This window comes from Cyanidioschyzon merolae, chromosome 9 (assembly GCF_000091205.1).
Source record: "Cyanidioschyzon merolae strain 10D DNA, chromosome 9, complete genome".
Taxonomy (NCBI): domain Eukaryota; phylum Rhodophyta; class Bangiophyceae; order Cyanidiales; family Cyanidiaceae; genus Cyanidioschyzon; species Cyanidioschyzon merolae.
The window spans coordinates 321,422-348,375 of NC_010135.1; the positions used below are offsets into that span (position 1 = coordinate 321,422).

A 26,954-nucleotide genomic window follows, 5' to 3' on the forward strand; every position below is an offset into this window, starting at 1 on the left:
CGGACACCGTCCAGCAAGTCTGCAACGACGAGCGGGAACCCAGATACCCATGCATGCGGGATACCGACTCGCTCACAGAAGCTTGGCGACAGCCGCGCTGCGCGTGGGACGTCATGCGGCAGAAGCAGCAGCGTATCGATATCGAAAAGCTGTGCCTGTGAAGCCCAGTACTCAACCTCAAGAGACGTGCGCTGACAGCGAAAACCTTTCTCTCGGACTCGCCGATAACCGATGAATGACTCGTACGCATCATCATCGATGCATCGATTATCGACACAAACGGTATCGAATGAAGAGCGCCTGGTCGCTGCAACGCTGGCAACTGCTCGGGTTTCGATTCATGCTGCGGAGGCTGTGCACCTGCCGCCAACGAACGGTAACACTGCACTCGTGCGAGGCAACCTCGCCATGCTGCTGCCCGAGTTGAAACCCCTGCTCATGAACCTCAGGCGAGTGTCTCGCCGCGGATCTCGTGCCGCGGCAGTCGGGTGTGCGCATGCTTCTATGTATGTCTCTGTTTTTGTCAATGGTTACCCGTTCGTGTTGCCAGCGTCGTTGTAAAAACACCTCGACTGTGCACGTACGGTCGTCGTCGACCGATCCAAACCACAAGACGCTAGCTGCCGAGTCAACGATTCTCGGCAGGTCCTTGACGCCGCATGTGGCGCTCGTAGTAGAATTGCGCAAAGGTAGGCAGCACTCGAGAGGAGACCACGGATGAAAGCGAACCTCCAGGTTCCGGATGCGTACACGACGCACCCGATGCCTGGCGGAAGACCAGCGTTAGCTCATTTAGGAGCGTTTCGTAGCGGTAGCGAACACGAATAGATGGAACATTGGACTTGTGGATATCGTTCCCCTGGTCATTGGTGAGAAACCAGCGCGGTCCGAGCCAGTGCGCCTTCACACAGGGCTCGAAACCGCTCTGTAGCGCAGAGTTTCGCGCCAGTTCACAGAGATCCGAACTGCTCAGTTTCCATATCTGAGCGGCTACCGAGTACTCTTCCATGAGCGGCTCGCGAGAGAAATGGAACATAAGTGGATCATCGGTGCTGAGGCTCACATTCAGCCCGCGTGCAATAAACACTGGTACCGGTGACTTGGTGTAATCGACGAATAGCAGGTTATTGCCCAGCGGAGAGACAGCGAGACCCACTTGGCACAGGTAGTAGAGGTACTGCAGCACGGGTGCTTTTTTCAAGTTAATCCCGTGATTAATACCGTGCGCGAGGAGAAACGTCACTGCCAGGTGATCGATTTCGCCGGCTTCACCAGCATGTGGGCGGAATCGAAAGGTATGCAGGCCTCGATGCTCGCGAAACCTGTTCAAAACCCATAAATTAGCGTAGATGTAGTAGGTGAAGTATGCATAGGGCATCGGTGCTGAGGTACGCCACGCTAGCGGCGGTGGCAAGGTCAACAAGTCGATGCGTGGCTGCGGTACACTCTCGTCGTCAACGGTGTCGAAGCCTACAATCTGTTGCAGAACTGTGTGCAGCTCCGGATGCGTTGATGGATCTTGCGTGACCTCAAATAGCGGGAAGAAAATATTGTTCAACATTTCCTGAAAGGATTCCAGCAACCCTGCTTCGTGGTAGGCGCCGAACAAACGCGGAATCTGGATCAACCATCGGGCGTGATCCGAGTAGATTCGATGCTTGGTGAACCAGCGAGCAAGACGATCCCACTCGCATCGTTTTTTGCCGTATATCGAGATTCGGGGCTCGATATGGGAGTACTTGCTCTCTACAAGATCATCGAGGACCTCGCGGGTGATTTCCGCCAGAAATCGGCCTTCGATAAAGTTGTCCGTTTTCAGAAACACTTCCCGAAGACGAGATTCTCCCAGCGGGGAATACTTGTTATTGAAGCGGTCAAAGCGCTGCACGGTACGCTTATCCGCGTGCACGTCGAGCGTGTCCACCGACAGCTCATACGCCGTGATGCCGAGGGAGTCGAACACCCCGGCCAGCGTCAGAACGCGGCCATCGCGCTCAATCACTGGGGTGTTCGGCTCGGTCTTGAGTTTCTTCTTAATAAATCGGAGCAGGTGCTTCTGGTTCATACAGGAGCTGTGATGAATATGCGTGTCAACCTTGCGGACATTATAAAAGTCTCGATGCGGCACTGTCATCTGCTCTAGCCGCTCTGCTTCATCGTTGAGTAGCAGATGCATTTGAAAGCGCAGAGAGAGTAGTTGCAGACGCCTGTAGCAGAACGAGCGGGAGTCGGGATCGTTCATGATCCCGATCAGCGTGTTCAGATCGTGCACGAAAAGCGCATAGGAGCCAGGAACAACGAACTTGCACGGTTCGCGGCTTGTCTCGGTTGCCGGTCTTGTGACCTCCATGATGCCATCACGAACTTCGAACGCGTAATCGCCCTTCGCCAGGGCTGGCCCTCGAAAAGGATCATACGGTGGCGGGACGTGGATACTCAGGTCACAGTCGCGGTACGGAGGTGCCGGGTTCGCATACTCTGGGACTTCAGGTAGGTAGAGGTATTTCTCGCGGAGGGCGATAGCGTTTCGGAGCAGTGCACATACCCTGCGCTCGTCGGCGTTTAACTCGACCTCGTTCGTGATGAGTACTCGCTGAAAACCTCGCTCTGTAACCGCAGATCGGAGTGAGCGGAAGGCTTGCCCAAGTTCTCGCCGGAGTTCAAGCGTCTGTAACGCAGTCAGGGTCGCCTCGTCTACCGAGGCCGTGTTGTGCACGAGTTGGGTTCCGTCGCTACGGTCACCTGAAGTGGAGGCTTCTTGCGCTCGCAGAGGATCGGTAACAGGAACCAGCAGCGCGTCCCGTGCCCTCTCGTCGGAGCGCTCACCAGCTGCCACCGACGATTGAACTAGACGACGCCAGTGAGGAGACAGGGCGCGCTGTGCAAGAACCGGTTCGGCATCCTCCTGTTCAAGGTCATGAATCCAAACGAGCTTGCCACTATCTCTACCAAATGGTTCCATGAGCGTGCACGTGCTCCAGTTCCCCGACACCGTCACACAACAAACGCCGGTCTAAAGTCGAATGTCGCCTGCACTGTACAGTACCGGCGAGAAATTCGCCCCGGACAAGACGTCTCCAAATTATTCGCGGACGCCTCCCCGTGGTTCTCGACCGGCCACCTACTACTGCTTCCAACTTTTGCTCATATAATTCCACTTTGAGAGGTTGCCCCACAAAATTCTCTCTTGTCCACTCTGGAGGTCTAGTCTGCAGCACTACACATGTCCTTATATTGAGAGCTGCATTAAAGTCTCGGTTCACAAACTCCATGCGTTTCTTACCGTTGGTTGTTATGCTAACCAATGCAAGGAGTCCTCGAACTTGTGCCCTCCTTTCCATCTGCTCTTCCGTCAGCTGTCCGTACTTTTTTATATCCTCAGGGCTCCTCTGGCACTTTTCCATCTCGACCCTTTGAAGTGTGCACCCCAGTTCATGATGTGTATACGATGTCCGGAACTCATCTATGGGTATCGTAACGAAACGTTGTGCGCACTCCTTGTACGTTCGTGTCGTTGGAGCTGGCGTAGTCCTTTTTTGGGTCTTCCAGCGCCCTGCTCTGTATGCTTCTACCAGCCTCTGACTTTCATCCTCCTTCAAAGCGTTCAACTGATTGAAAACGTTCGCGAACGCGCGCCGCTTCCCACAATACAGATTCATACGCAGACTAGCCCACCGGGGCTTTGTATACTCCTCCCACAGTGCATCCCAATGCGCAACGCGAGCTTCCATGAATTTCCGGAAAGCTTCAAAGTCCGCTCCGCGGACCGTCACCTCGCTCAAAGCTTCCAGGTGCTCCTTCACCCCTGCATTCCATCTCTCAACTTTCTTCCTTGCATTCACAATACCGGATTCTCGATAGCATCTCGATCTCGAGAAATCTCAAAAGACGCATATCTTTCTGGCGCACGTTACCGTCAATGCCATCTTCCGCACGCTTCGGTTCAGCGACGGGTATGATATTCGTGTGTCCGGGGTCCGCGCCAATGACAACGTCGTTATCCTCTACCTCCTGCGCGGCAGGACCCGGCTCCTTCTCATCTTCTTGTTTCGCCGCACCAACGATAACGTCGTTATCCTCTACCTCCTGCGTCGCAGGATCCGCCACCTTTTTTTCTTCATGCTTCGCCGAAGCGCAACTGAGGACGGAACTGGACGATCCACCTTCAAGCGCCGATAGTGTACGCACATGGCTACTCCATCGGTTTCGATCATCCCAGTGAGTACCTTTTGGTTGCTCGTCTAGACACGTATGAAATCGAAGGTATTCGTCCAATGCAATTCCCGGTTTTCGCCCGTTAACTCCTTATCGCTGACATCGAACTCCGGACTGATCTTCTCCATGATGCTGTAAAGGACTCCGGAGTCGATTGAGACAGAGTGCGGCTTGATGTTGCACAACGGAACGACGTTGAAGCGCTTACCCATTAGGAAAGCCTTCCGTTCCTCCAACCCCGTCATTTCGTTTCCTGACTCAGCTTCATCTCCGCATTGCGTTCGAGTTCTCGGTTCAGGAGCATGAAATAGCGCAGGATGAGGGATACCATTTTTTTCATCTTTTTTCGTATATGATACGTTTTCTGCTGGATTTGACAAGCCCCATGACTGCACGGTGCTCTTGAATAGCCGCACGGATCAAAGTAGCTTCATACTTTCTCCCGCGTGATATCTTCTTGACGACGAATTCGATCTCCTGTCCATTCTGGCGATCGCTCGTGATGCCATTGATGATGGTCCATATCCCCTGGCGGGAGAGGCCCAGGTACGTTGCAAAAACGGCGCATATCATGAAGCGTTTGAGTTTCATGGTCATACGATTCTTCAGGTTCGTGAGGTACTTGATCGTCCCGTATGAGTTAATATCTGCGACACTCTTGTATAGAGTACCGTCGAAGCGGTATTCGGGGTGATTTTCGTGGACGGCATGCACTCTCTCATTTCTCCTCGACGCTTCCCCTGTGCCAAGCATCAGGTGGCGAATAAAAGTCTTGTTGAAAAATTCTCTCGGAACCTCGAATGTTTTGATGTCCGTCATATCGCGATACATCTCCCTCGCCATATGCATCAGTTCAGAAGAAGTCTTTATAATTCTCAAGGAGTACGACTCGACACGGTTTCTGATGGCCTCTCGTAACTTTTTTTGTATGGATCCTTGGTATACTTTAGAAGACAGGCTTTCGCTACCATCTCATCTTACTGTCGCCTTCGTGCAGCTCCTTCATCTTCGCCTGCTCCTCTGGACTCGGCAATGTTTTTCGTTTTTCTCTGGCAGCTGGCGACACCGACCCTTCGAAATCCTCCACTTCCATATCAATGACTTGCTTATATTTTTTGGAAAAGAACGCACTATGAACGCTTCTGCTGGAAAGCGCGAAAACCCACTGAGCACACTAAACTGAGGTTTGAAAAACGATCGGATTCAAAGACTATACTTTGCTATGACTTGAACGCGAATACATCTTGGACGCTATCGTAACACGCTGATGCCGCGATGCCATGCCGTTTTCGTGCATGCGACAAGTCCCCGGCAACAGTGCACGCTCCGAATGCCGCATCGCGTGTTTCCAGTCAAGTCTACGAATAAGAAGGATGGCGCTTCCATTCGACGGCTACATGCGCTTCTTGTCTCATTTTTTGTCTGACAAACCGTTTACATTTACCATGGATCCTAGATTGCGGGATGGGTATTGGCTTTCGGGAAAGTGTCCATCATGCTGTACCCTACGTCAAATGTCTATGACCTGTTCTCGGATATACTGGTTATTTCGCACATTCTGTTGTGCGCCGACTACCTGCTCCGAGCGCCGCCCCCTGCAGCGCGCACACTGCTGGTACGGATGCAGTATGGAAGCAGCACGGCTTTGGGATGCCGCTGAGCGCGTCAGCTCGAAGCGCTGTTCACCTACAACGGGGTCGGAGTGCATAATCATTCTGGGAGCCTGCAAACCGCGCAGGTAGAGCTTCTGCGTGCGGCAATGCGATGCGATATACTAGGAGTCCAGTGCAACCGGGGCGACGCCCAGACGCAGCCTACCTGCCCCTAGTCCCAGAGTGAATTGCGTTGCGGACGAGCTGCACAGATGTCACTACAGCACCCGCCACTGCAGAGGAATACGGAGCAAAAACTCCGGTGGACTCGTCCAGCTCGCGGGATCTTCCGCCTAGAAAATAATCTTTTGAAAAAACGGAAAGTTTTCCCCCTTTCGAACGCTGACGATGCAGTTCGAACGAAATTGTTATCAAGTTGCTATTTCATGGTTGGTTTCTATCCCTTTTTCCATAGCGCGGTCGATACCCGAACTTGGGATCGCCTCGGCATGCGAACGGTGGCATCGGGAACCGCTGGCCTGTGTAGACATTTTGTCAAATAAAAAACACAAACGCTCCCTGGATCCTTCGAAATCCAATTCCCGATACAAATACTTGTTCGACTGCGGTGCATTGCAGTACTTGCTTGCAAGGAGCATTCGTTACTTTCCGAGACGCTTCCAGTAACCGCGCGACCGGTGATTCTGGTAAGGTGCATCGGGTGCTGACCCTGAATACCCGGACCCCCGCGCGAATGGCCAGGTGCTGGCAGCTCGACGTCCGCCGCTCCGAATGGCGGAGCTCTCACAGGCACTGGACAAGCGTCTGCGTTTAGGATACGGTCTGGGGGAATCGCCTGCCTCGAGAGGCCTGGAAGATGGACTCTACCATGTCAGCTGGACCCGCCAAGTCTCTTCGCTGCCCTTGTACGACCAAAGCGATTGATGTTCTGCCTAGCGAAGACGTGCTTACAACCTAAAGTTTGTGTGTCGCTTCCCAGCGTTATCAACCTCAGTCTATATGAGGTGTTGATACAACTGTCTGCTTTTCTTCCCCATTATCTCCGAATTGAACTATGTCGATCTCTCCGTTCCATCAAGTTCCGCTCTTAGCAGTCGACGTATGTTATAGGCAGCGTTCAAGTTCCGATTTAGCTGCTTCCGGCTGTTGCGCACGAATATCATTCCCATACGCTAGTTCCGAAACCTCGGCTTGAACGCTGCCATCAACAGAAACCGACTGCTTCAACCGGAGCTGCAAGGACAGGCCAAGGCATTGTGTTCAAAGCCGGATTTAACAGAGAAGGAAAAGAGGCAGCCGCAGGAAAATCTTTCAAACGCTTGTGCCAAGAAAGACGTCTGGCGCAACCGCATGCAGTTCTCGTGAGTGCACTCGCCGATCGCTCAGTGGATCCGTTCCACTTTGATACTGGCATGGGTGCATTGAAATAAAATGAGACAATGCACACCTAGCAGCTGCAATCGCGATCGCCAGTCGATGCCCTGGTGAACGCCGTCGTGAGCAGGTCTCGCGAATACTGTATGTAATTGGAACATATGGACATGAGCATACCCGAGAGGCTGCGCTCCCGTCGGGTTTGTGTTGCCGAACTTCGACTGGCTCGCGCTGGCGCTTTAGCCGGGCAGACGCACCTATGCGTTTGGCAGTTCTAGGCTTGCCCTCACCGAGCTTTGGAATGGAACTGGAACTCGCTTTTGTCTCTAATATACTTGGAACGGCGAGAGTAGGGAGTTTTCTAGGCAAAGACGCGAAGGACGCGCTCCTTCTGAATAGCCGGCGGTGGGTTCCGCACGCGAAGCGGTTTCGTTTAGGTCGGCGCACCGCGCTAAGCCTAGAGAGCAAAGGCAAGAAGCACCACGATAACACTGGTGCCTTTACTTCAGGATCCGCTCGTCGGGAGCTTAGTGGTCTAGCGGCAACGAGCGACGGAGGCTCATCTGGTTCTTCGTTCGTCAGCGAGGAAGAAGTTGAGGTGTTGGAAGGGTTCGAAGACCTGCTCCTAACGTCCAACAAGAAGAAAGTGACTCCGAAAACAAAACCAGCACCCACCTCTGATGCAAAGGCCCAAGCTTCTGTTAATGGGTTTGAGGTCCTCGAAGGATTCGAAGACCTTTTCACGGAGCCGAAGAAGGGGAAAAAAGGCAAAAAATCAAAGGCACAAGCTTCAACCGTGACTTCGGCGTTGCGCGCTGCAGCACCAAATGAAGGCTCAGTGAAAGCGTCGCATTCTGAAAACGCAGAGCACGGGATAGCAGCTCCGGCGGACCCTCAACGCAACGGAAAGTTAACTGCTACTACTGGTGAGACCGTGCACTCTCTTGAGAGGGAAACTCAGCGACCCGCTGCAGCCACGGAAGAATCGAAACAAGCTTCCAGGACCGTTGCTACGGGCGACTCGCCCCCGCTGGAGACAGTGCTGGACGCGGGCTCGGAGGAATCCTCGGAGCAGGTTCCGGAAGATGATGTGAGCTCCGGAAACAATGCTCGCCAGAAGCGCCAGTCCCAGAGCACCTCAACTGCCGCGGGGCGCGCCGCCCTCAACCTCAGGGCCGACGCCGGTGATGACATCACGGCCGAGTCAGTGTTCCTTCGTCTGGAGGATGTTAGTGTGTCATATCGGGGAGAGGTCGTTGTGAAAAAGGCAGAACTTGACATTCGCATGGGCGATCGTATTGCTATTGTGGGAAAGAACGGTTCAGGGAAAACGTCTCTTTTGCGCATCCTGGCTGGACTGCAAGAGCCGACAAAAGGCGAGGTTGTGCGCTCGCCCGCAGGCCTGCGTGTGGGTTACCTGCGTCAAGAGTTCCATGACGACCTGAATCCGACGCGAACGCTACGTGAGGAACTCTCCTCTGCTCTGACGGAGGCAAATGCGGCACTCGCCCGATATCACGAGCTGGAGAACCAAGTCGCCAGCGTTGCGCACGATCCCGATCGCCTCGGTGCGCTTCTGGAAGAGCTAGAGCGTGCCCGCATAGAATGCGAGCGGGTTGGTGCTTTCAACATAGATATGAAAGTGGATCGCGTAATGGCCGCTCTGGGCTTCGTCTCCGGGGATGATCCCGAGAAGCTGGTTGCATCTTACTCCGGTGGATGGAAAATGCGCATAGGCCTCGGCAAAGTGCTTCTCCATGAGCCGCACGTGCTGCTTCTCGACGAACCGAGCAACCATCTTGATGTAGATTCTGTGGAGTGGTTGGAAAACTACCTCTGCTCGCTCCCGATTCCCTTAGTGATTGTGTCGCATGACCGAGAATTCATCGACCGTGTATGCAACAAAGTGGTCGAGATGGAGCGAGGTGAAACTGTGAAGTACGTCGGTAACTATACGAGCTTCCTGAAACAGAAAAAAGAGCGTATAGCTGCATGGCAAGCCGCGTATGAACGCCAGATGAAGTACATCGAAGAGCAAAAGGCGTTTATCAACCGCTTCAAGAACAATGCTGCAAGGGCATCGCAAGTCAAGAGCCGTGAGAAAGCACTCGAGAAATTCATGGCCGCGGAGAAGTTCGTGTCGCCACCGCCAGGCAACGAAAAAATGCTTCGTTTCCGCTTTCCATCGGCGCCACGTTCGGCTCGCGATTTGGTTTCGCTTCGCTCGGTCACCATGCGCTACGGGGACCGTACGCTCTTCCGTAATGTCGACTTTACGATTGAGCGGGGAGATCGCATCGCCGTTGTGGGCCCGAACGGCAGCGGCAAGTCGACGTTGCTTCGGCTGATCTGCGGGATAGAGGCTCCGACAGAAGGCGAGGTGGCGATCGCCGAGTACGGTACCAAGATCGCATACTTTGAGCAGAATCAGGCAGATGCACTGGATATGAACCTGACGATCCTTGAAACAATGCAGCGAGCCGCGCCGGCAAACATGCCCTACGAGCAGATTCGTGCGCTTCTCGGACGATTTCTGTTCAAAGGCGATGCAGTGGAGAAGAAAGTTGGTTCACTGAGTGGCGGCGAAAAAGCGCGCCTGGCGCTTTGTAAGATCCTGCTCGAGCCGGCGAATCTGCTCGTTCTCGATGAGCCAGGCAACCATGTGGACATTGAGGGTCGCGAGTGCCTCGAGGAGGCTCTCCAGGAATACGACGGTACGCTCGTTATCGTGAGCCATGACCGCTACCTTGTGTCTCAGGTGGCCACGAGTGTCATTGCCATTGAAAATGGCAAACTGGAGTTTTATGATGGTGATTATCGCTTCTACTGTGAACAGCACCTGGAGTTGCGCCAGCGACTTCGCGAGCGCGCCATCGCCGGTGTGACCGACATCAAGTCGGCGCCAGTGGAGGCCATGGCGCGGGCGGGTGACGGTCAGTTGCACGAAGAACGCAAGAAGACTTTTGGCGGATCTGGTGTGAAGAACAAGAAAGACAGCATGATGAACTCAAAGCGCTGGAATGACTAAGAACATTGTCAGGTCCGGTGTAAACGTCCGTTTTCTTCAAAAGGTACGCCCGGAGGGAGCGTTTTACGAACCCTGTGGCTCTGGTCGTCATGACGCCCATGCTCTGCTCAGCATCGTTGACGCATTCGCAGTTTGGGGAGCACGCTGTACGGTGCTGGAACGGGTACCCGTGTTACCGCAGCTTGAGTGCTTGCTCGGTACGTCGAGCGCTCGCGCAACACCACAGCAACACACTCTGCATCTTCGATGAAAAATGTTGCAGCTTGTTTCCCTCATAGGACTTTCTGGAGGAATCTCTGGTGATGTTCACGCATCTTCTGTGACGAACAAGCAGGGAATTCGCAGCACCTGCATCCGAGCGTCTGCTGCATGTATGCTGGTGCTCGCACAGCGACGGCAACAGTGTCGGTGCGTCTCGGGCCGATGCCCCCAGTGGTACGGCAGAGTCGTTCTGTCTTCGTGCTGCTTCTGCACCGGCGCTAGCGGTACTATTGTGGATGCTTCTGGAAGACTCGGCGGGTCATGGAACATGGTTAGTGACCAGATTCTCCGTGGGGAAATATTGGGCAGTTCAATTTGGAGCTCGGATGTATATCGACAGATGCTTTTCCAATCGCTGATATCAAGCAAGCCGTCGGGGATCCCTAGTCAGTACACACGTTCGATCAAAGGAAACGTGAACGGCATCACTGCTGTGCATCCAAGTCGCGTGCGCCCGCGATCAGCAGCGCACATCTGCCTTCCTTTCAGTACTATACGCAAGGCATTGTTTCATGCCAGAGGATGCGCTCAGATTCATCATGGAGAGGATCTACATGTACAGTTGCAGTCAACTACGCAGCGCTCGGGTTCTACTGACGACTGACCAGCCTGCTGGCTCGCATGCAGTCGACATGTCGTGGCCCGTACCGCACCGTGCGGTCATTGGTGCGTCCCCGGGGCGATGCCCGCTGGCGCCATCGCATCCTGCCCCGGCTCCCGGAACCCATAAACATCCTCTTTGAATGCGTGGAGCGTTCAAGGCGTCGTCTGTTTGTCACCAGTTTTTCAGGGATGAAGCGCAGCCGCCCATTGCTGCAGGAGCCGAGCACAGTCAACATCCTCTTTGAATGCGTGGAGCGTTCAAGGCGTCGTCTGTTTGTCACCAGTTTTTCAGGGATGAAGCGCCGCCGCCCATTGCTGCAGGAGCCGAGCACAGTCAACATCCTCTTTGAATGCGTGGAGCGTTCAAGGCGTCGTCTGTTTGTCACCAGTTTTTCAGGGATGAAGCGCCGCCGCCCATTGCTGCAGGAGCCGAGCACAGTCAACATCCTCTTTGAATGCGTGGAGCGTTCAAGGCGTCGTCTGTTTGTCACCAGTTTTTCAGGGATGAAGCGCCGCCGCCCATTGCTGCAGGAGCCGAGCACACTCAACATCCTCTTTGAATGCGTGGAGCGTTCAAGGCGTCGTCTGTTTGTCACCAGTTTTTCAGGGATGAAGCGCCGCCGCCCATTGCTGCAGGAGCCGAGCACAGTCAACATCCTCTTTGAATGCGTGGAGCGTTCAAGGCGTCGTCTGTTTGTCGCCAGTTTTTCAGGGATGAAGCGCAGCCGTCCATTGCTGCAGGAGCCGAGCACACTCAACATCCTCTTTGAATGCGTGGAGCGTTCAAGGCGTTCGTCTGTTTGTCACCAGTTTTTCAGGGATGAAGCGCAGCCGCCCATTGCTGCAGGAGCCGATCTCAGCACCAGTCGTACCGATTGCAGTGGTACCCGCGTAATGCAGCTCCCCAATGTCGTTCGAGGTACACTGGGGCGCGGTGACCTCTGGGTGCCCCACCCACACTGCGAGTAGCTTATGCGTGTGTAGACCGTGTCAAGCCGTATCAAGAGTCCTCACATAACGTGCTTTTTGAATGTCAGCAGTTGGTCCACATGACCAGGCGCTGCCTTGTCGCATAAACGAGAACTCGGGGATGTCTTCTGGGAATTCGAGACGACTTCCACGAGAATCGCGTTTGTTTGGTAACGAGTTAAAGGACCCATCCTGATCCGACCGCGACCACAACTGCGCTCTAGTGCCTGTATCAATCACCTCGCGCGCAGTTGTGTAGTTCCATGGCTCTGCAAATGTCACAACTCCTCGTACGGAAACGCAGCGACATCTTTGCATGAACTTGACAGAATGCTGGATTTCCTGCTCACTCCCCGAAGCCTAGTCGTTCGGAGTGCTTTCGTCTCGTGGGCTGTGGCGCAGAGCTCTCCAAGGATGCTCCTTTCTGAACTACACGCCCGTGAACAGCGGTGATCTCGTCCATGCATCCAGGTTGCTGACACGCTCGTGATATCCTGGGGGAAACTTTACCACTCAACACTTCGTTTTGCGCACCGATCTCAATACCAGTGAGAACAATGCTGATGCGCATCAACAGAGCGCAAGGCAGCCTCCTGGTCTCGGGCGCACCATCCGTCTCGTGGAGCAGGGACGCTCCAGCATCAAAACTGCTCGCCGATAATCGGGTCCGCTATGCATTTCAGCGCAGCAGTCCATTGCGTGTCGCAAATCTCAATGCCTGTACCCGATTCAGCTCGTGAACACGAACAGAGCAACGTGCACGATCACTAAAGCCAGACAAGTGCACGCACCACAGACCAGCACGCCTCAAGGGCACCTTTCCCTGCCAAGTCAAAAAACGTACCACTGCCCCGAATTTCCCGTACGATGCGTCAGCACCTGTGGCGAAATGAGCTCGTGAGGCCGCACGCCTAACCTCGACGATCAGGGCTGCATCAGCGCGCTCTATCTAATGCACTGCGCCCGCACTAGTCCAGCTGACATGGCCACTCGCTCACGAGAAGCTTCACATTGCAAATGCAGCCACGCGTCATGGAGCGTCTGCGTCCCGGGACGCACACCCGAAATGCCTAGGCGCCCGCTCGCACGCGGATGCTTCCGTGTGGGCAAGATGGTGCACGCCGCAGCGCTGCCGCGTTGCGCACGACCTCCGCTTCGTGCACGACATCGCGTGAGCATACGATCACACTAGTCCATGACACAGGCAGCAAGCAGGAAGATACCCGACCGTATCACTCTTTCCTGGAGTCGATCCAAACGATCCACCCAAGACTCGCGTATTCCGCCGTCCCAGCTCGCCGTGCTAATGCACGCCCTGGAGACACCTCTCTGTGGCACGATGGACAGATCGATCGACAAGCCTCCTGCGTTTACACAGATTCTTAGAAAGGAAAAACATAGGTCGGCCCATGACTTCGAGTCTTGTAAATAGGCTCCCTCTTTTTCTCCCAGTCAGGAACGTGTTCCATCACTTTGGCTTCCCAGGCCTCCCACTGCGCTTTTGCTTTCAGGTACCGCTCGTCCTCTTCTGCCTGTAGGAACGGCGCTAAAGCCGCCCGCACTTGACGACGTTCCTCGAGAAGTTCTCTTCGGTGTAAGTTATAGTTGCCCATTCGCCAAAAACCGTATGCCATAACGAGGGCGCTCCCGAGGAAGAGCGCCGTAGCCGAGGGCCCCACGTTCCGCGGCAGGTTCCGCCGAACGTCCAGCCGCGGATAGCCGCCCGGCGGTGGACCGTCCTGCAAGTGTTGGAGCGGCGGGGGTTTTGGCGGTTCCGTCACGCCAGAGTACGGAGGCCGCTCACCAGTGAGCGACATGTCGAACGCGAGTTCAGGTCACTCCCTGAAGTGGGCAGTATACAGAACTCCAAAAATACCGGCCACTGTGGTTGCACGCGGTTACGCTACTCCCGCTCCACTCTACTACCAAAGCGCAAAGCCAACTACTCTTCAGTCTTGACTTGCTTCTCAAGTAACGTCAGTGCACCGTGCCTTGCGCTTGTCCAGGGAACGTACCAAGCTCTCGCAGAAGTGTATCGCCCGTTGGGCTCGTGGCAGGAGCGCGCACGCGCACACGGCATCGATGTTTTTCCGATGACCAAATTCGTGTCCATGGACCAGGGATCCCAGATTGTGAGATGGGTATTCGTAATTGAAAAAGCGTCCATGATGATGCACTTTACCTTCAAGTTCCATTCCTTGGCCTTCAGCTCGGATATACTGGTCGTTTTGTAGGTTATATTGTGTGTCAAGTGCATGCCTTGGAGCATCCACAACAGAGCCGAAACCGCTGGAGCAGATATTTCATAGAGGCAGGACCGGATTTGCCACACCATTGACTACTTCGACTCGGGGCTTGGATCATCCGACACAGGGTCGGTATACACGATCATTCTGGGAGCCTGCAAATTTCGCAGACAGACCTACTGTGTCCGACTGCGCGAAGCGATATACTACAAGTCCACTGCGACCAGGGCGATGCCCAGACGCAACATCGGCGCTCCGAGTCCCAGAATACACTGCGTTGCGGCCGAGTTGGTCAGATCTCACTAACGCAACAGCCACAGGAGAGAGCACGAAGCACCAGCCCGGCAGACTTGTCCGGTTCGCGGGATCTTCCACCTCTAAGGTAAAGTTTCGACAAAAAGGAAACCATTTCCCCTTCTTCATGTTTGCCGTAGAGGGGCAAAGAACTCGTTCTATCGTTGCTCGTTCGTGGATAGTTTCTGATCTTTTTTCTGTGCAGTGCGGTCGATATGCGCACCTGGGAGATCTAGCACGCTCGAGGCACGACGCGCATCGACAAGTGCCACTGGCGGTGCGGCTTCATTCCATGCGCGCGTGCTGCACCGAGTTACTGGTATCGATGACCCGAGTTCGATTCTTTCATACGACACGACACGTCATCCTCTGAGGCGTACGGGGGTTTCACGCCAGCTTCCCTTTGCATCAAGGCAAGGTCAGGTGCGTATATTGTGATTCTTTCTAAATCGTATCAGGGCAGATGCACGGTGCCTGCTCCATTTTTTCACATGCAGATGGTTACCGCATCTTGAAACGGACACGTCCAAGTTTTCCAAGTGGCGTCCATACGCCCGCAATTTCGAGCGAGCAGCGAACGAACCCGCCACGGCAAGCGCTCTGGTACCACCCGCTCGATTCAGCGGTATCCAGACCAGAGCGATTCGGAGTTGAACGACAAAGACCTAGACATCAAGGCGCATCCCATAGAATAGTGTCAGATGAATATGGAACACTGAGTTGCTCGCTCCTTTCCTGAATTTCGCTCATTATCCGAAGATTTTCAGATGTTCTGCCTCGGCATTTGAATAGTTTCAAGAACGGCTTGCGCATTCATATGTAGTTCTTGGATTCTCGGTCGTTTGCACGGGGCAGGTCCAACGAAGCAACGCAGCTGGAATGAATTACCTTGCCGGAATCAAAATGCTTCGCGACGCCCTCAGACAAGCATTGGTAAAATAACCGATATCATCATCCAATTCATACGTACAAGAATCCGCGCTTCTTTCCTGACGTGAAGCATGTTAGGGCCATGCATGCTTCAAGTTTTCCGACTCTCTATTTCACGACAACTCATGGGCGGAGCCATTTGCGCCCCCGAATGAACGACGAAAAATCACAGTCGGTGTCATCTCTCGACGACTTGTTCATGAATGCATGTTGGAAGGTCACTGAACGTTTCATAGCAAATAATCGATTCTATTCGAAGCACAAACCTTCCTCTCCTTGTGGCCGACGACGGAATGGCATTCGAGCGCAGCAGCTTTATACCGGTCACATGAGATGCCTCCACATGCCCCCGTCGGTTCTGTTTGCGTGGAAAAGAGTTGCATCCTCGGACTTTAGTGATCGCAGCGATCGCTTCTATTTTAGGGTGCGTCAACGAGTCGCGAGTGGAGAGCTTAGACGGTTCAAATTTCTGGATTTGATCTTAAGCCAGGATTTTCCTTCCGGTACTTGATTCGTCATGAACAACATCGCGTTCCACAAATCCTCTACCGAATGGGCGAGCGTTCACTTGCGTGTGCAGCGGACTGGGTACTCGCCGACGGGATTGCCCAGAGGAAGCCCGCGTTCGTCGGGCACGACACCGGGTGCGGAATCCGAAGAAGCCACTGAGCTTAGCCTTCTGTGCCCGTCAAGGGCATGTACCGGGCGATGATGCAAGCGTTTGCGTGCCACAAGACGGCGCTCGGACGAGCAGCTCTGCTGGCGGTCTCCAGGAACACGTGACAGCGGTCAAAAGTCACTTCTGCGATGCGAGAACCGATACTGTATAGAATAAAACGAGGAAATGAGCACATCAAGCATAGATTGCAGCTTCCATCAGTTTGTGCAATGCACCGACAGCTGCCGAAAGTTGCAAACCGGGACCTGAACGCTGTCATCAATATTCTTCGGCTGCTGGAACGTACTCGGAGGCAAAGGGGAGACAGACGAACGCAAAGCCCTTGACAAAGGAGGAGGAGGAAAGGCGGCGGTCGCAAAGTCCTGCAAATACTGATGCTGACGACAAAGGAAATAGACTCAAACTCTAGCGTTAACGCCCGCGTTCAATCTGCGTACCCATTCTTATTTAGTCTGACACGGGGTAGCGCATCTGTGTAACATCTCGGCAAATGCTCCGAGCAGACGCCACTTCACATCGGTCGCCATTCGAATCGAGAGCCACGAATTCCGGGCAGCATCAGCTGCCGCTGCAGTATCCCCGGTTGGCACACCAGGGTCCCTGCAAAACAACGAGTCCATATGCGCATCAGGTATCGGGCTGGCGTCAGACGCGCCAGCGCTCGTGCTGACAACAACGATCGCTTACTGCGCCTGCATACTCACGCGCGCATGGTACCGGTCGCGTCGAGGCGCCGCTGTGCAGGGGCGCAGCTTCACTCGAATACAACGATAAGCACGTTTGCCATCCGGTACCGTCGCCTTGGCGAAGACTCACAAACAGCGCAACAGCCAGTGCAGGTCAAAGAGCGTCAACCTCGGTTGACGCATTACATCTGGATCCCCACCAAGCACATTCTGATAAAGCGCTCTCTTCTCATGCTGAAGCTGCATGACACGTTCTTCGACGGTATCACGCACTACCAGCCGAATTACTTGCACAGACCTCTTTTGGCCCAGCCGATACACGCGATGAATCGCCTGCTCCTCCACAGCAGGGTTCCACCACGGATCCACCAGCACCACATGATTCGCTTCCGTCAGATTGAGGCCAACCCCGCCAGCGCCCAGAGACATGAGCAAAATCGGATACTCAGGACGCTTGAATAGCGAAAGATTCAGCTCCCGTTCCTCCGGACGCATCGATCCATCGAGACGACAAACAGCTTGACCACGCGCCGTCAAGACATCTTCGCATATATCAAGAAAGCTCGGCCATTGGGAGAATACAATCCACTTCTCGGTCGGCGCCTGGATACGACCCTGATCCAGCAGGGCCATCAGCGTGCGCAGCTTGCTCGACGATGAGCCTCCGTCGTGCGTCGAGTCGCGCAGCGCAATCGCCGTCCAGGCACGGATCAGCGCTTCCAGAAGCGTCGCGCGCCTCGCTGTCTCCGGCGCGCTGGCATCGCGTTGGTGCCAGGCCCTCGGGGCGTGTCCGTTGTCCTGCACGCAGGCTGCAGCCTCCGTGCAGGACGCATCCGGAACCTGCGCAGGGGCGTCGCACATCGAGTCGATCTCAACGTGTCCGGATCCGGATGCGACAGCGCCTCGATCCGGTGCGTCGGGGCCTTGCAGTACTGCGCTGCGAGCTTGCTGCTCCTGCATGCTGCTATCCGCGGTGCACGGAGCGGTCCGCAGACGCTCTACGTACGACTTCAACAGGGTATAGTGATCACAGATTTGTCTGAGTCGCGTGATCAGGACGAACGTGTTCACGAAACTGGATGGATTCGCGTCGTTGGTCGAGAGATCTCGGAGAAGTTCGCGGCCAACGGACTCCATGCATTCGTAGAGATGCCGTTCGGCTGGCGAAAAGTCCACGTACTCGACGGTGTCGTGGCGCGGCTCTAGTTCGAGGATCGGTCGGCCATTGACAGTGTCGTCGCGGCAGCGGCGCAGAAGCACGGGGCACAGCAAGCGACCGAGAGAACCGGCGGCCTCTGTGTGGTCCACGTTGTCGGCAGTGCCCGAGACACTGCTCAAGATCCGCGAGTAAGCCTTCATGCTGGAACATGCCGGATGACGCAAAAATAGCAGCAACGCCAGCACGTCATGTACATTGTTCTGGACAGGGGTTCCAGTGAGGCACCATCTGGAGCGAGCTTCGACAAGGCAAGCCGAACGGGATACCCGGGAGTTCACGTTCCGGATGTTATGCGCTTCGTCAAGAATCACGCGATACCATCGGTACTGAAACAGGGGTCCAGCGCTGCGCAGAATCTGTTCTTTTTCTGGGCTCAACTGGGGGCTCTCCGCGCACAGCACAGCATACGTCGTGAGGACGATATCCGCGCACCCCAACTGAGGCCGGAGATCAGCTCGATTGGATCCATGGTAGACGACAACGCTGGGTCCGAGGCCCTGCACGGTGCTCTTCCGAATTTCCTGCGACCACTGTCGCAGAAGCGATAACGGGCACACAACCAACGTCGCCGGTGAAGATGCTGGCGCCTCTCGCATGTCTGCGTCAGCTTTGTTCAGTAAAATGAGAGATATCGCAGTGAGCGTTTTGCCCAGACCAGGTTCATCGGCGAGAATCCCGCCCGCAGGGGTCGTCGGCGATCTCTCCCGCTCTCTGGCGATCATCCATGCTACTGCCTGACGCTGGTGTTCGAGAAGCTCGAGGCCCGGCGTAAACGCCACCGGGGTTCGTACGGCAGACGCGCTCCTCTTCGATTCGATCCAGGTATTCGGGTCCGCATCCAGCGCTCGATGACTCGCGACCAGCATCGACGCTCGGGGCACCGGGTCGGAAGCATCTCTGGGGTCCGCGCACGACATTTCCGATGCGTCCATCAGCGGCCGGTTTTCTGGCGTGAACAGGACATCACGGTCAGCAGCGGATGCACCAAGCTCCCTGCGTTCAAAGGTACCCGCTCGATGCTCATTCGCTATGAGCGATGTTTGTTGGATGCCTCGGCGCGCGCGCATGCCGTTGCCAACATAGAATGCTTTGCCGCGACGTCTACGACTCCGACCATGATCACAACTTTCTTGGTCAACAAGTTCAAGCGAAGGCGAGCTTTCCCATGACTTGGATTCCTCCTCGTCGACCGCAAGCGCTGCAAATCGTTCCAGGTACGCATCCGCGAGCGTTACTGCGCTTTCGGACGCGCACTCACAGCGCTGTATCGCCAAGCTGCCAGCAGGTGCCGCACGCAGTCCCAGACGCGTCAACTCCATGGCGATTTGGTCGCTGCTCAAAGAGGTGCGTGTATGTTGCCGCTCGGGGGTGAGCGTACCGCCATGCATTCCAGGGTACTCGCGAAGAAGCTCGTCAGTCGTTGTTGTTGTCGCAATTGAAGAGCCAGTCGATGGGCAATCATCAATGTCAACCTCATCCATTGGACTGGGCGAATCGTATTCAATCCGTTGGGCGGCGCTGGTGCACGCCGGATCCCCGCGCAGACAGCCGCATATGTCGGGCTCCGGCAGGTCCACATGCGCACTCTTCACGCTACGGCAAGCGTTCCTACTGCTTCTGCTGACGGTGTTGTTCTTTGGTGCTCGGCACTGCGTCATCGTGCGGGTTCCAGGGAAAGGAGTCGCTGCTTCAGGTTTCCGTGGGATTCCGACGTTCAACTCCCTTTCCTCGGTGGTGCTCTCTGGCAGCTCCAGCACCACCAAGTCGCTTTCTGAGCTCTCTCCAGACGAGATCTCGACGACCAAACTATCTGAACCAGTTTTTTCCATTTCGATGGTAGCTTCACCACCAGATTGCCGTTTTGCTATACACGCTCGCGACTCGGTACGTCGTGTGCCAGGGACGGCACCTTTGCGAAACGTTAACCGCAGCGTGTGCCCCTGCAGGCGTCTTCGCCTCGGCTTCGGCCGTCGCGACTGTACGCGACAGCCTCAACTGCGGTGCGCCTTGCACTCGTCAAGAACGTGGCAGTCAAGCGTTGTCAGATTCGCTGGAACTGACGCTCCGGCTAAGCTGAACAGTGCGCGCAGCGGTCCACAGTGGAGACCGCAGCGGGCCACGCAAACGTTCAGAAACTTTATTTTCTTCCACGCCGTCGTTATCGCAGCTCTTTCGGTGCAGAGGTTCCTCCAGCGTCTCCTATCGGTCAATCAATGCTCTGGATACAATAAACCCTCTTTCAAGCACTTTTGCGAGAAACATTGGCGTGCTCCTCGCGAGCCCCTGTTCCGGCCAAGGATCGCTGAGACGCATCGCGATTCAGTAACGGATCGCTTGGCTGCGGCGCTAGCGGGAGCCGCATGCAGCCGCCGTTTTGCCGTTGATGGGCAGGCGCGCGCCACGTGGACGGCGGATTCGCTGGGCGCAGGCGTGGCTCCAGCCATACCGGTTATCGATCGCTTGAGAGCGGGGGCGCGCGCTGCGGCAAGCGCGACCGGCTGCAGGAACTGAAGCCAGATCTCGCGGCGTCGGAAAGCCGCTGCAACGAAGTGCATTCGCGGGGCCCTGCGTCGGAGGCGCTCTGGCTTCGCGCTGGCCGCGGAGCGATCATCGCGCGGGTGCGCCCGTACGGCTCCCCGCCAGTCGCCTTATGCGGTGTGACGCACCCGCAATATCTGGCTGACAGCGCGTACCGATGCTGCCCACGTGACGGCGTCGTTTGCATCGACGAAGAGCGGCAAGAGTTATCCCGACTGGAAGCGCGATTATAGTCGTTCACAGGAAATGCGTTTGCAGCGAGAAGCTGCTCAGCTTGACGAAGAGGTTGTTTCTGTGGACTGCCTTGGTGATCCCGGCCTGGAACCCGAAGCCGCATCACAGCCGACGCTGGCGATGGATGCACCTCCGACCTCAAGTAACGCGCCGGGACGTTCGCAGCGAGCTTCTCACCGCGTCCAGGAAACTCCGGGGTCGCTTGCAGGTGCTTCATCAGGGTTTCAAGACGCTTTTTCGGGTTCAGAGCCGCAATCTCTATCGGCAAGTGTGGGTTTAGTGGAAACCGCGGAGTATGGGCAGGGGTCGAACAGCGTGACATGGCGGTGGCGGTTCCTCGCCGACGTCACTGCACAACCGCCGGACTGCGCCGAGCGCGTTACGCCGAGTGTTGTGTACTCCGACCTGACAGAACAGACGCCTAGCTGCAGATCATCGCTCGATCGCGAACGCTCGATAGATTTTTTGTTGGGGTCTTGCGGTACTGTAGAGGCCGAGGGTTTCGCGCACATCAAGGTAATCGACTCAGAAGATGAACGCGAGATCGCTCAGAGACGGTTGCAAATGAAGGAGTTACAGCGTTCGACGAAGCGCTGTTGGTCGACTGCTCCCTGCGACGCGGATCACGTCATCGAGGAGCCCCTCGCAACGATGACGCCCGTCGCCTCCCAGAAGCAGGCGTCGATGTTGCATTCGGCGGGGTGCTCGGCGCTCTGCACGCCGCACAAACGGCGCTCTCTGCGGAAGAAAGAGGCGAGCTGTTCAGGAGATTTCCGGTCCTTCAGTAGAAAACAGCTGCGGCCGCGCTCCACCGGTCAGGCTGCCCGAAGGCTCACGATCGATGCCCTACCAGCGGACGTTTTGGCGCTGGTGTTCCGCCATCTGAAGCTTTTGCCAGATCTGAGCCTGCACTCGTCCATGGTGAACAGGTCGTGGCGTGAAGTAGCCATGGATCCGCGACTTTGGCGAGAAGTTGACTTTGAACATTACGAAAGGGTGAATGACGACGTCGTGTTGAACTACACTAGGCGCGCGCAAGGGCGGGTGAGCCTTCTGGACTTGTCCAAATGCCATCAGGTTTCCAATGCAACCATCATACAGGTGGTTCGGGAGAATCGCCATCTTCGCACCATCCGCTTAGCTTGGTGTAACTCAGTGACTGATGCTGTGGTCGTTGAGATTGCGAAATGTTGCAATGAGTTGCAGGAGATCGTCCTCGCATGTTGTGTGCACGTGACCGGAGTCGCCATCGACGCCCTGGCCGAGCACTGTCCATCATTGAAAGTGGTGAACCTCGCCTGTCTCGGTAAGATAGAGTCGCAATCGCTTGTCAGGCTCTTTCGAAGATGCGGCAGTCTCGAGCAGCTCCATATCGTGAATGCTGCGGCTGTCGATGATCGCATCGTGGCACTGATGGCACGACGCTTGCCGCGCCTCAAGTACCTGGATCTCTCGTGGTGCGCACACGTCACTGACGAAGCAGTTTACCGCCTAGCCAGATACTGTCGCGATCTGGAACATCTCGAGTTGGGCGATACGAAAGTATCGTCACATGGGGCGCGAATGCTTCTGCGTTGCTGCCGCAAACTTAAGGTCTTAAGTTTACCACGGTGCGTTTTCATCGATGACGAACTTATTCACGCTATCCTCGCTTTCGCGGCAGATCGTTTGGAATCGTTGAATGTTGCCTCTTGTAACCGAGTGAGTGACGACGCATTGCAGCTTCTCGTAGAGCAGTGTACAAACTTGTGCAAGCTCGACGTCTCGAAATTGCCATGTCGTCAGCTGGGTGGCATCCTGCGCAGGGCAAGCTCGCATCTAGAGATTTTTTACTGAAGTAGATTGGTCATGCACCCTGAATCACGGCGATGAGCCTCGACAACCTGCCGGCCGATCGGCATTCCGCACCACAGCGTTCCGTTCTTGACGTCGAGGCACTCAGCTGCTCTGCGCTTCGCTCAACTGCATTCGCTCCAACAAGCGTAAATACTCGGCACCATTCCCTGAAAACATCACAAGTACATTCGCGCACCTATTGCAGGTCATTTTGAAGGTGTTCGCCCACCTGTGCGTCGTACGCGAAGCTTAAGATAACGTCGAAAGACCGGCGCCCTGCGCGACGAACCCGCGCTTCAAGCACCAACGCTGGGAGAATGGTGACCACCCGTTGGACCGCGTTCACGCAGGGGCACCGGCGTGCGCTCTCAAGTCGCCGCGAGCACGCTGGAGTGCGCCTACGATTAACGTCACCTTGGAATGCGTGCGGTGCTTTTTCTGTCCCCTGATACGTGCGAGAAGCAAAGCGCCATGCAGCAATTATTCGTTCGAAGGAGACGCATTCAATCGATGGTAGCCTGGTGGACCCACTGACCCACTCCATGGAATCTTCCGTGGATTCGCGCTTTCCGAAAAAACTCGCTTTTTACAATGCGAGCATTCGCAACAAGATGCGTTGCTTTCGCAACGCCTCCACGCGGCACGCATGCAATCACGGCACGGATGAAGCAGCAAGTCCGGGCGAAACGCGGGAAACGATCATCACGCCGCGGGAAGGGCATCGTGAATGCGTGCACGGGAGCGATCGGCGCCTGCTGTCGGTGACTCGGACGCATTCGCATCCATGCATCCACGATGCGCCTCTGCACCGTGCACTACGTCGACGTGAAACCAGCACGCACCCCGTTGGTAGGACTAGATATCTTCAAGGGAATGGATGCCGAATACGGTCATCGCTAGCAACATTATTGGGTTCGCTCCGAACTCAGTTTGAACACAATGATAATGTTCCCTGAGGGCTGCCAGCGGCAGCGGCCAGGTTCTCGGCGTCTTCGTGTCCTGCAGCACCTCGATACGGGGTGCTTCGTCAGAGCACACCGGAAGGCGCGCCCTTGCAGGCATGCAACGCAAACATCAACGAAAGCTTCCGATGCTGAGCAACTGCAACTCGGACACTGCACCCCATGCGTGCATGCTATCAACAGATCCACCATTTTCGTCAAACGCACGGCGTGCGGACGCATGGTACACTCCAGCTCAAGAGGTCTCCGCTAGTGCGAGTACCTCGCGGCTCCGCCACACATCCTGAGCTGAAAATGGAACCCCGAGGCTTTCCAAGCGTTTCTCCAGCTTCCTTCTTCGGCAGCAGTTGCTCTGCGCAGCGCCAACAGCAGCCTGATCACGGAGAAAGCGCTGCCGTTCCACAACCCGAGTGGACACCGGTCGCGATCGCTGCAGCACTCGGAGACGTGCGGCCCGGTGTAGTCGTTCTGGGGGAAGCTCGCGCACCACGAGGCGTCTTCCAAACAGCAAGTACCCGTCCATAGTTTCCGCTACAATATGAGCCACTTTTGCGTCATCAAAGTGCACAAAAGCATACCCCCGAGAACGACACGTTCGGCGGCTTCGTGCCAAGAACACGTGACGTACACGTCCGAACTGCGAGAAGAAGCCTTTCATCTGGCTTTCGTAAAAACCGTGCGGTATGTGACCTATGTACAGTACACCTCCGTGGACCCGATGCCTCCGCTTCGTGGGTGCCATGTCGAACGTCTCTGTCACAAGGAGAGAACACGCGTCACCGAGACGCCTCCGTGACGTTTCGTTGCAGCGAAGTAGCCACGTCGACACAGCCGTTCCCAGCAGCGAATGCCTCGCCGGCACACAAGCGCCGCCACCGACGCCGCGGCGTATGCGGGTACGCGAAAGCCATCGGCAATGGGCCGTGGGCAGCAGCCTGAACAGCACCTGGCTGCCGCATACGCCGGCCTCCCTCAAAGGTTATGTCGGTAGCGCAGCTGGACGTCTCCGAAAAGCGAGTAGCCGGGAGCTTTCGTAGACTGGGTGCAGCGTAAACAGTACCAGGCATTCTGCCCGGCAATATGCGCGTTGCCAAATACTGACTACGCCAGTGTGTTTGAAAATGGTTGGTAACCAAGAGAAAGAAGTTGAACGAGACCTCGTTCCATGTAGCGTCCTGGTGGTTGGTTCATCAAACACCGACTATGTGTTATCGGGACTGAATCGGCTTCCTCAGCTCGGAGAAACGGTGCTTGTACAAGGAGCTAACGTAAGTTTCCGAACCGCGGCCGGAGGAAAGTCGGCGAACGCCGCTGTCGCTGCGAGCCGGTTCTTTGCAGGTGAAGCTCAGGGCTCCGTCAGCCTCATCACCAGTGTAGGCGAGGACGAGAACGGTCGCAACGCCCTGCAGAACTATGAGCGCGAAGGCATCTTTGCGGCTCTGAGTAAGCGCTCTCCTAGTGAGGCTTCCGGAATAGCGCTCATTCTCTTATTGAGCTCCGGCGAGAACGCTATTCTCGTGGCTCCTGGGGCGAACGCGAACCTTCGACCGATGGACTTTGAAGCCACAGCAGTGGACGGGCACGGAGAGGCACGCCTCGCAGAACTACGCGCTGCTTCAGTCGTCTTGATGCAGTTGGAAATACCCTATGAAACCGTTCGATGGGTGGCGGATGCGTTGTATGCACCACCGCTTCCCCGACAAGGGCCAGTGCTGATCGTGAACCTGGCGCCGATGGGATGCGAGTTAACAGAGCCAATGCTCCAGGAGCTCTTCTTCTATGGCCCTATTATCGTTGTGAATGAAGTAGAATGTGGCCAGTTGCTGCGTATCCTTTGGGCAAACAGTACGGAGGTACTGGAAGAAACGCTGGAAACTGCAGCGCACGACGACTGGCGAACGTGCCTGACGGGCTTGATGGAGCGCGCACCCGCGTTGGCTGCCATAATCCTCACTCGGGGTGCTGCCGGCGCCTGTGCAGTGCACCGTTTCGGGACGGCGTCTGGAACTGGGTCGACACTTCAGTGGATTCAGGTGGCGGCAGTACTAAGCGTTGGTTCTGCATCAGTCGTCGATACCACTGGGGCAGGTGATTGTTTCTGTGGATATTTGGCAGCAGCGCTGGCGCAAATCCTCTACAGACGCTCAGCTCATGCCTCGCGCCATGCAGAGTCGGCAACTGCTTCGCGGAACTTGAGTTTAGATGATGCTGATTTTTCGAGAGCGCTGCGCTACGCAACAGCAGCAGCGACGCTATCTGTGACTCGAAAAGGCGCACAGGAGAGCTACCCCATGCGACAAGAGGTAGAGCGATTTCTGCGGCTCTGGAAAGACTGACTAGGTAGCATACGCGCACACCGATCATGATCAGAGACCGACCACGTACACCGCTGTGGAACTGCGCTCTGGTTACCCACTTGACACGATTGGGATCCCATTGACTGCTGCGAGCCCGAGGTTGCAACCCAGAGGACATTGCAATGTGTGCCTAGTCGCCACGACATGCATTCGCGTGCGGGCCTATGCCCATGATCGGTGAACTGGCTTGCATATGCACAAATTCAAACATTCGATCGACATACTGCCCTTCGGTATAGGAAAGGACATTGCAATGTGTGCCTAGTCGCCACGACATGCGTTCGCGTGCGGGCCTATGCCCATGATCGGTGAACTGGCTTGCATATGCACAAATTCAAACATTCGATCGACATACTGCCTTTCCGCATAGGTTATGCGATGGAACCACAAGCATGAAACACAATAGCCCCGCAACGTCATCAAAGGCGGCAGTGCGCCCTGCGAACGGCTGCTCGCTCTGGCATCTGAGTATCGCAGCACATATTGGGGTCCAAGTGAATGAGCATCACGTGGCTTCATCGTAGCTGCCAGTCATCTACGACTTTTTTCTAAAAGCCGCACCTCGCCCCCTTGAAAGTTTGTGACTTTTATGCTTGTCGTGCCCACAAATAGACGGGTGGTGCGTAAACGCCTTTTTCGCTCCTTGAGACTGTGTGGCGCGAAAGCTACCCAGACCCGCGCCCTCAACGACAATACTTTTGCACCACGGATACGCATAAAACGTGCTATGCGCTCTTTTACCGGTCTTGCGTGTCGGGAGGAGAGATCTCTTTCTTCGTGCCGCCCCAGTTACGCTCACGTCCCCAGTACCGAGCTACCTGTGGAACGTCCAACGTTCCAAGCATTTCTGTGAGGAAGTATAGATGGTTGCCGGTGGACCTTGACGGTGGGATGAGATATGATTGACGCT

General features: G+C 55.6%; 7 protein-coding genes and 1 non-coding gene across 8 annotated transcripts, besides 2 other annotated features; 3 read left to right on the forward strand and 5 right to left on the reverse strand.

Annotated features, from left to right (window-relative positions):
• Positions 1–628: 628 nt before the first annotated feature.
• On the reverse strand, positions 629–2,962 carry CYME_CMI114C (AMP deaminase; the record flags this gene model as incomplete). Its single annotated transcript, XM_005536233.1, has 1 exon — positions 629–2,962. One exon carries the CDS (start codon positions 2,960–2,962, stop codon positions 629–631), a length of 2,334 nt encoding a protein of 777 aa, XP_005536290.1.
• Positions 2,963–3,036: 74 nt separating this feature from the next.
• Positions 3,037–6,120: a sequence feature (repetitive element).
• On the reverse strand, positions 5,636–7,151 carry CYME_CMI116T. Its single transcript, XR_002461325.1, has one exon. It is a non-coding gene; the product is annotated as a hypothetical transcript (transcript).
• Positions 7,152–7,461: 310 nt separating this feature from the next.
• CYME_CMI117C (ATP-binding subunit of unknown ABC transporter) lies at positions 7,462–10,230 on the forward strand (the record flags this gene model as incomplete). The annotated part of the gene is made up of 1 exon (XM_005536234.1): positions 7,462–10,230. The coding sequence occupies one exon, from the start codon at positions 7,462–7,464 to the stop codon at positions 10,228–10,230; it is 2,769 nt and encodes a 922-aa protein (XP_005536291.1).
• Positions 10,231–13,445: 3,215 nt separating this feature from the next.
• Positions 13,446–13,880, reverse strand: CYME_CMI118C (similar to cell death-regulatory protein GRIM19; the record flags this gene model as incomplete). Its single annotated transcript, XM_005536235.1, has 1 exon — positions 13,446–13,880. The coding sequence occupies one exon, from the start codon at positions 13,878–13,880 to the stop codon at positions 13,446–13,448; it is 435 nt and encodes a 144-aa protein (XP_005536292.1).
• A 3,144-nt stretch (positions 13,881–17,024) lies between these two features.
• Positions 17,025–19,946, reverse strand: CYME_CMI119C (similar to DNA repair protein rad16; the record flags this gene model as incomplete). Its single annotated transcript, XM_005536236.1, has 1 exon — positions 17,025–19,946. The coding sequence occupies one exon, from the start codon at positions 19,944–19,946 to the stop codon at positions 17,025–17,027; it is 2,922 nt and encodes a 973-aa protein (XP_005536293.1).
• Positions 17,857–20,331: a sequence feature (possible transcribed region).
• A 570-nt stretch (positions 20,332–20,901) lies between these two features.
• Positions 20,902–22,725, forward strand: CYME_CMI121C (similar to leucine-rich repeats containing F-box protein; the record flags this gene model as incomplete). Its single annotated transcript, XM_005536237.1, has 1 exon — positions 20,902–22,725. The coding sequence occupies one exon, from the start codon at positions 20,902–20,904 to the stop codon at positions 22,723–22,725; it is 1,824 nt and encodes a 607-aa protein (XP_005536294.1).
• A 1,197-nt stretch (positions 22,726–23,922) lies between these two features.
• CYME_CMI122C (similar to RNA-binding protein with RRM) lies at positions 23,923–24,429 on the reverse strand (the record flags this gene model as incomplete). Its single annotated transcript, XM_005536238.1, has 1 exon — positions 23,923–24,429. One exon carries the CDS (start codon positions 24,427–24,429, stop codon positions 23,923–23,925), a length of 507 nt encoding a protein of 168 aa, XP_005536295.1.
• Positions 24,430–24,808: 379 nt separating this feature from the next.
• On the forward strand, positions 24,809–26,023 carry CYME_CMI123C (probable ribokinase; the record flags this gene model as incomplete). Its single annotated transcript, XM_005536239.1, has 1 exon — positions 24,809–26,023. The coding sequence occupies one exon, from the start codon at positions 24,809–24,811 to the stop codon at positions 26,021–26,023; it is 1,215 nt and encodes a 404-aa protein (XP_005536296.1).
• Between the last annotated feature and the right edge of the window lie 931 nt (positions 26,024–26,954).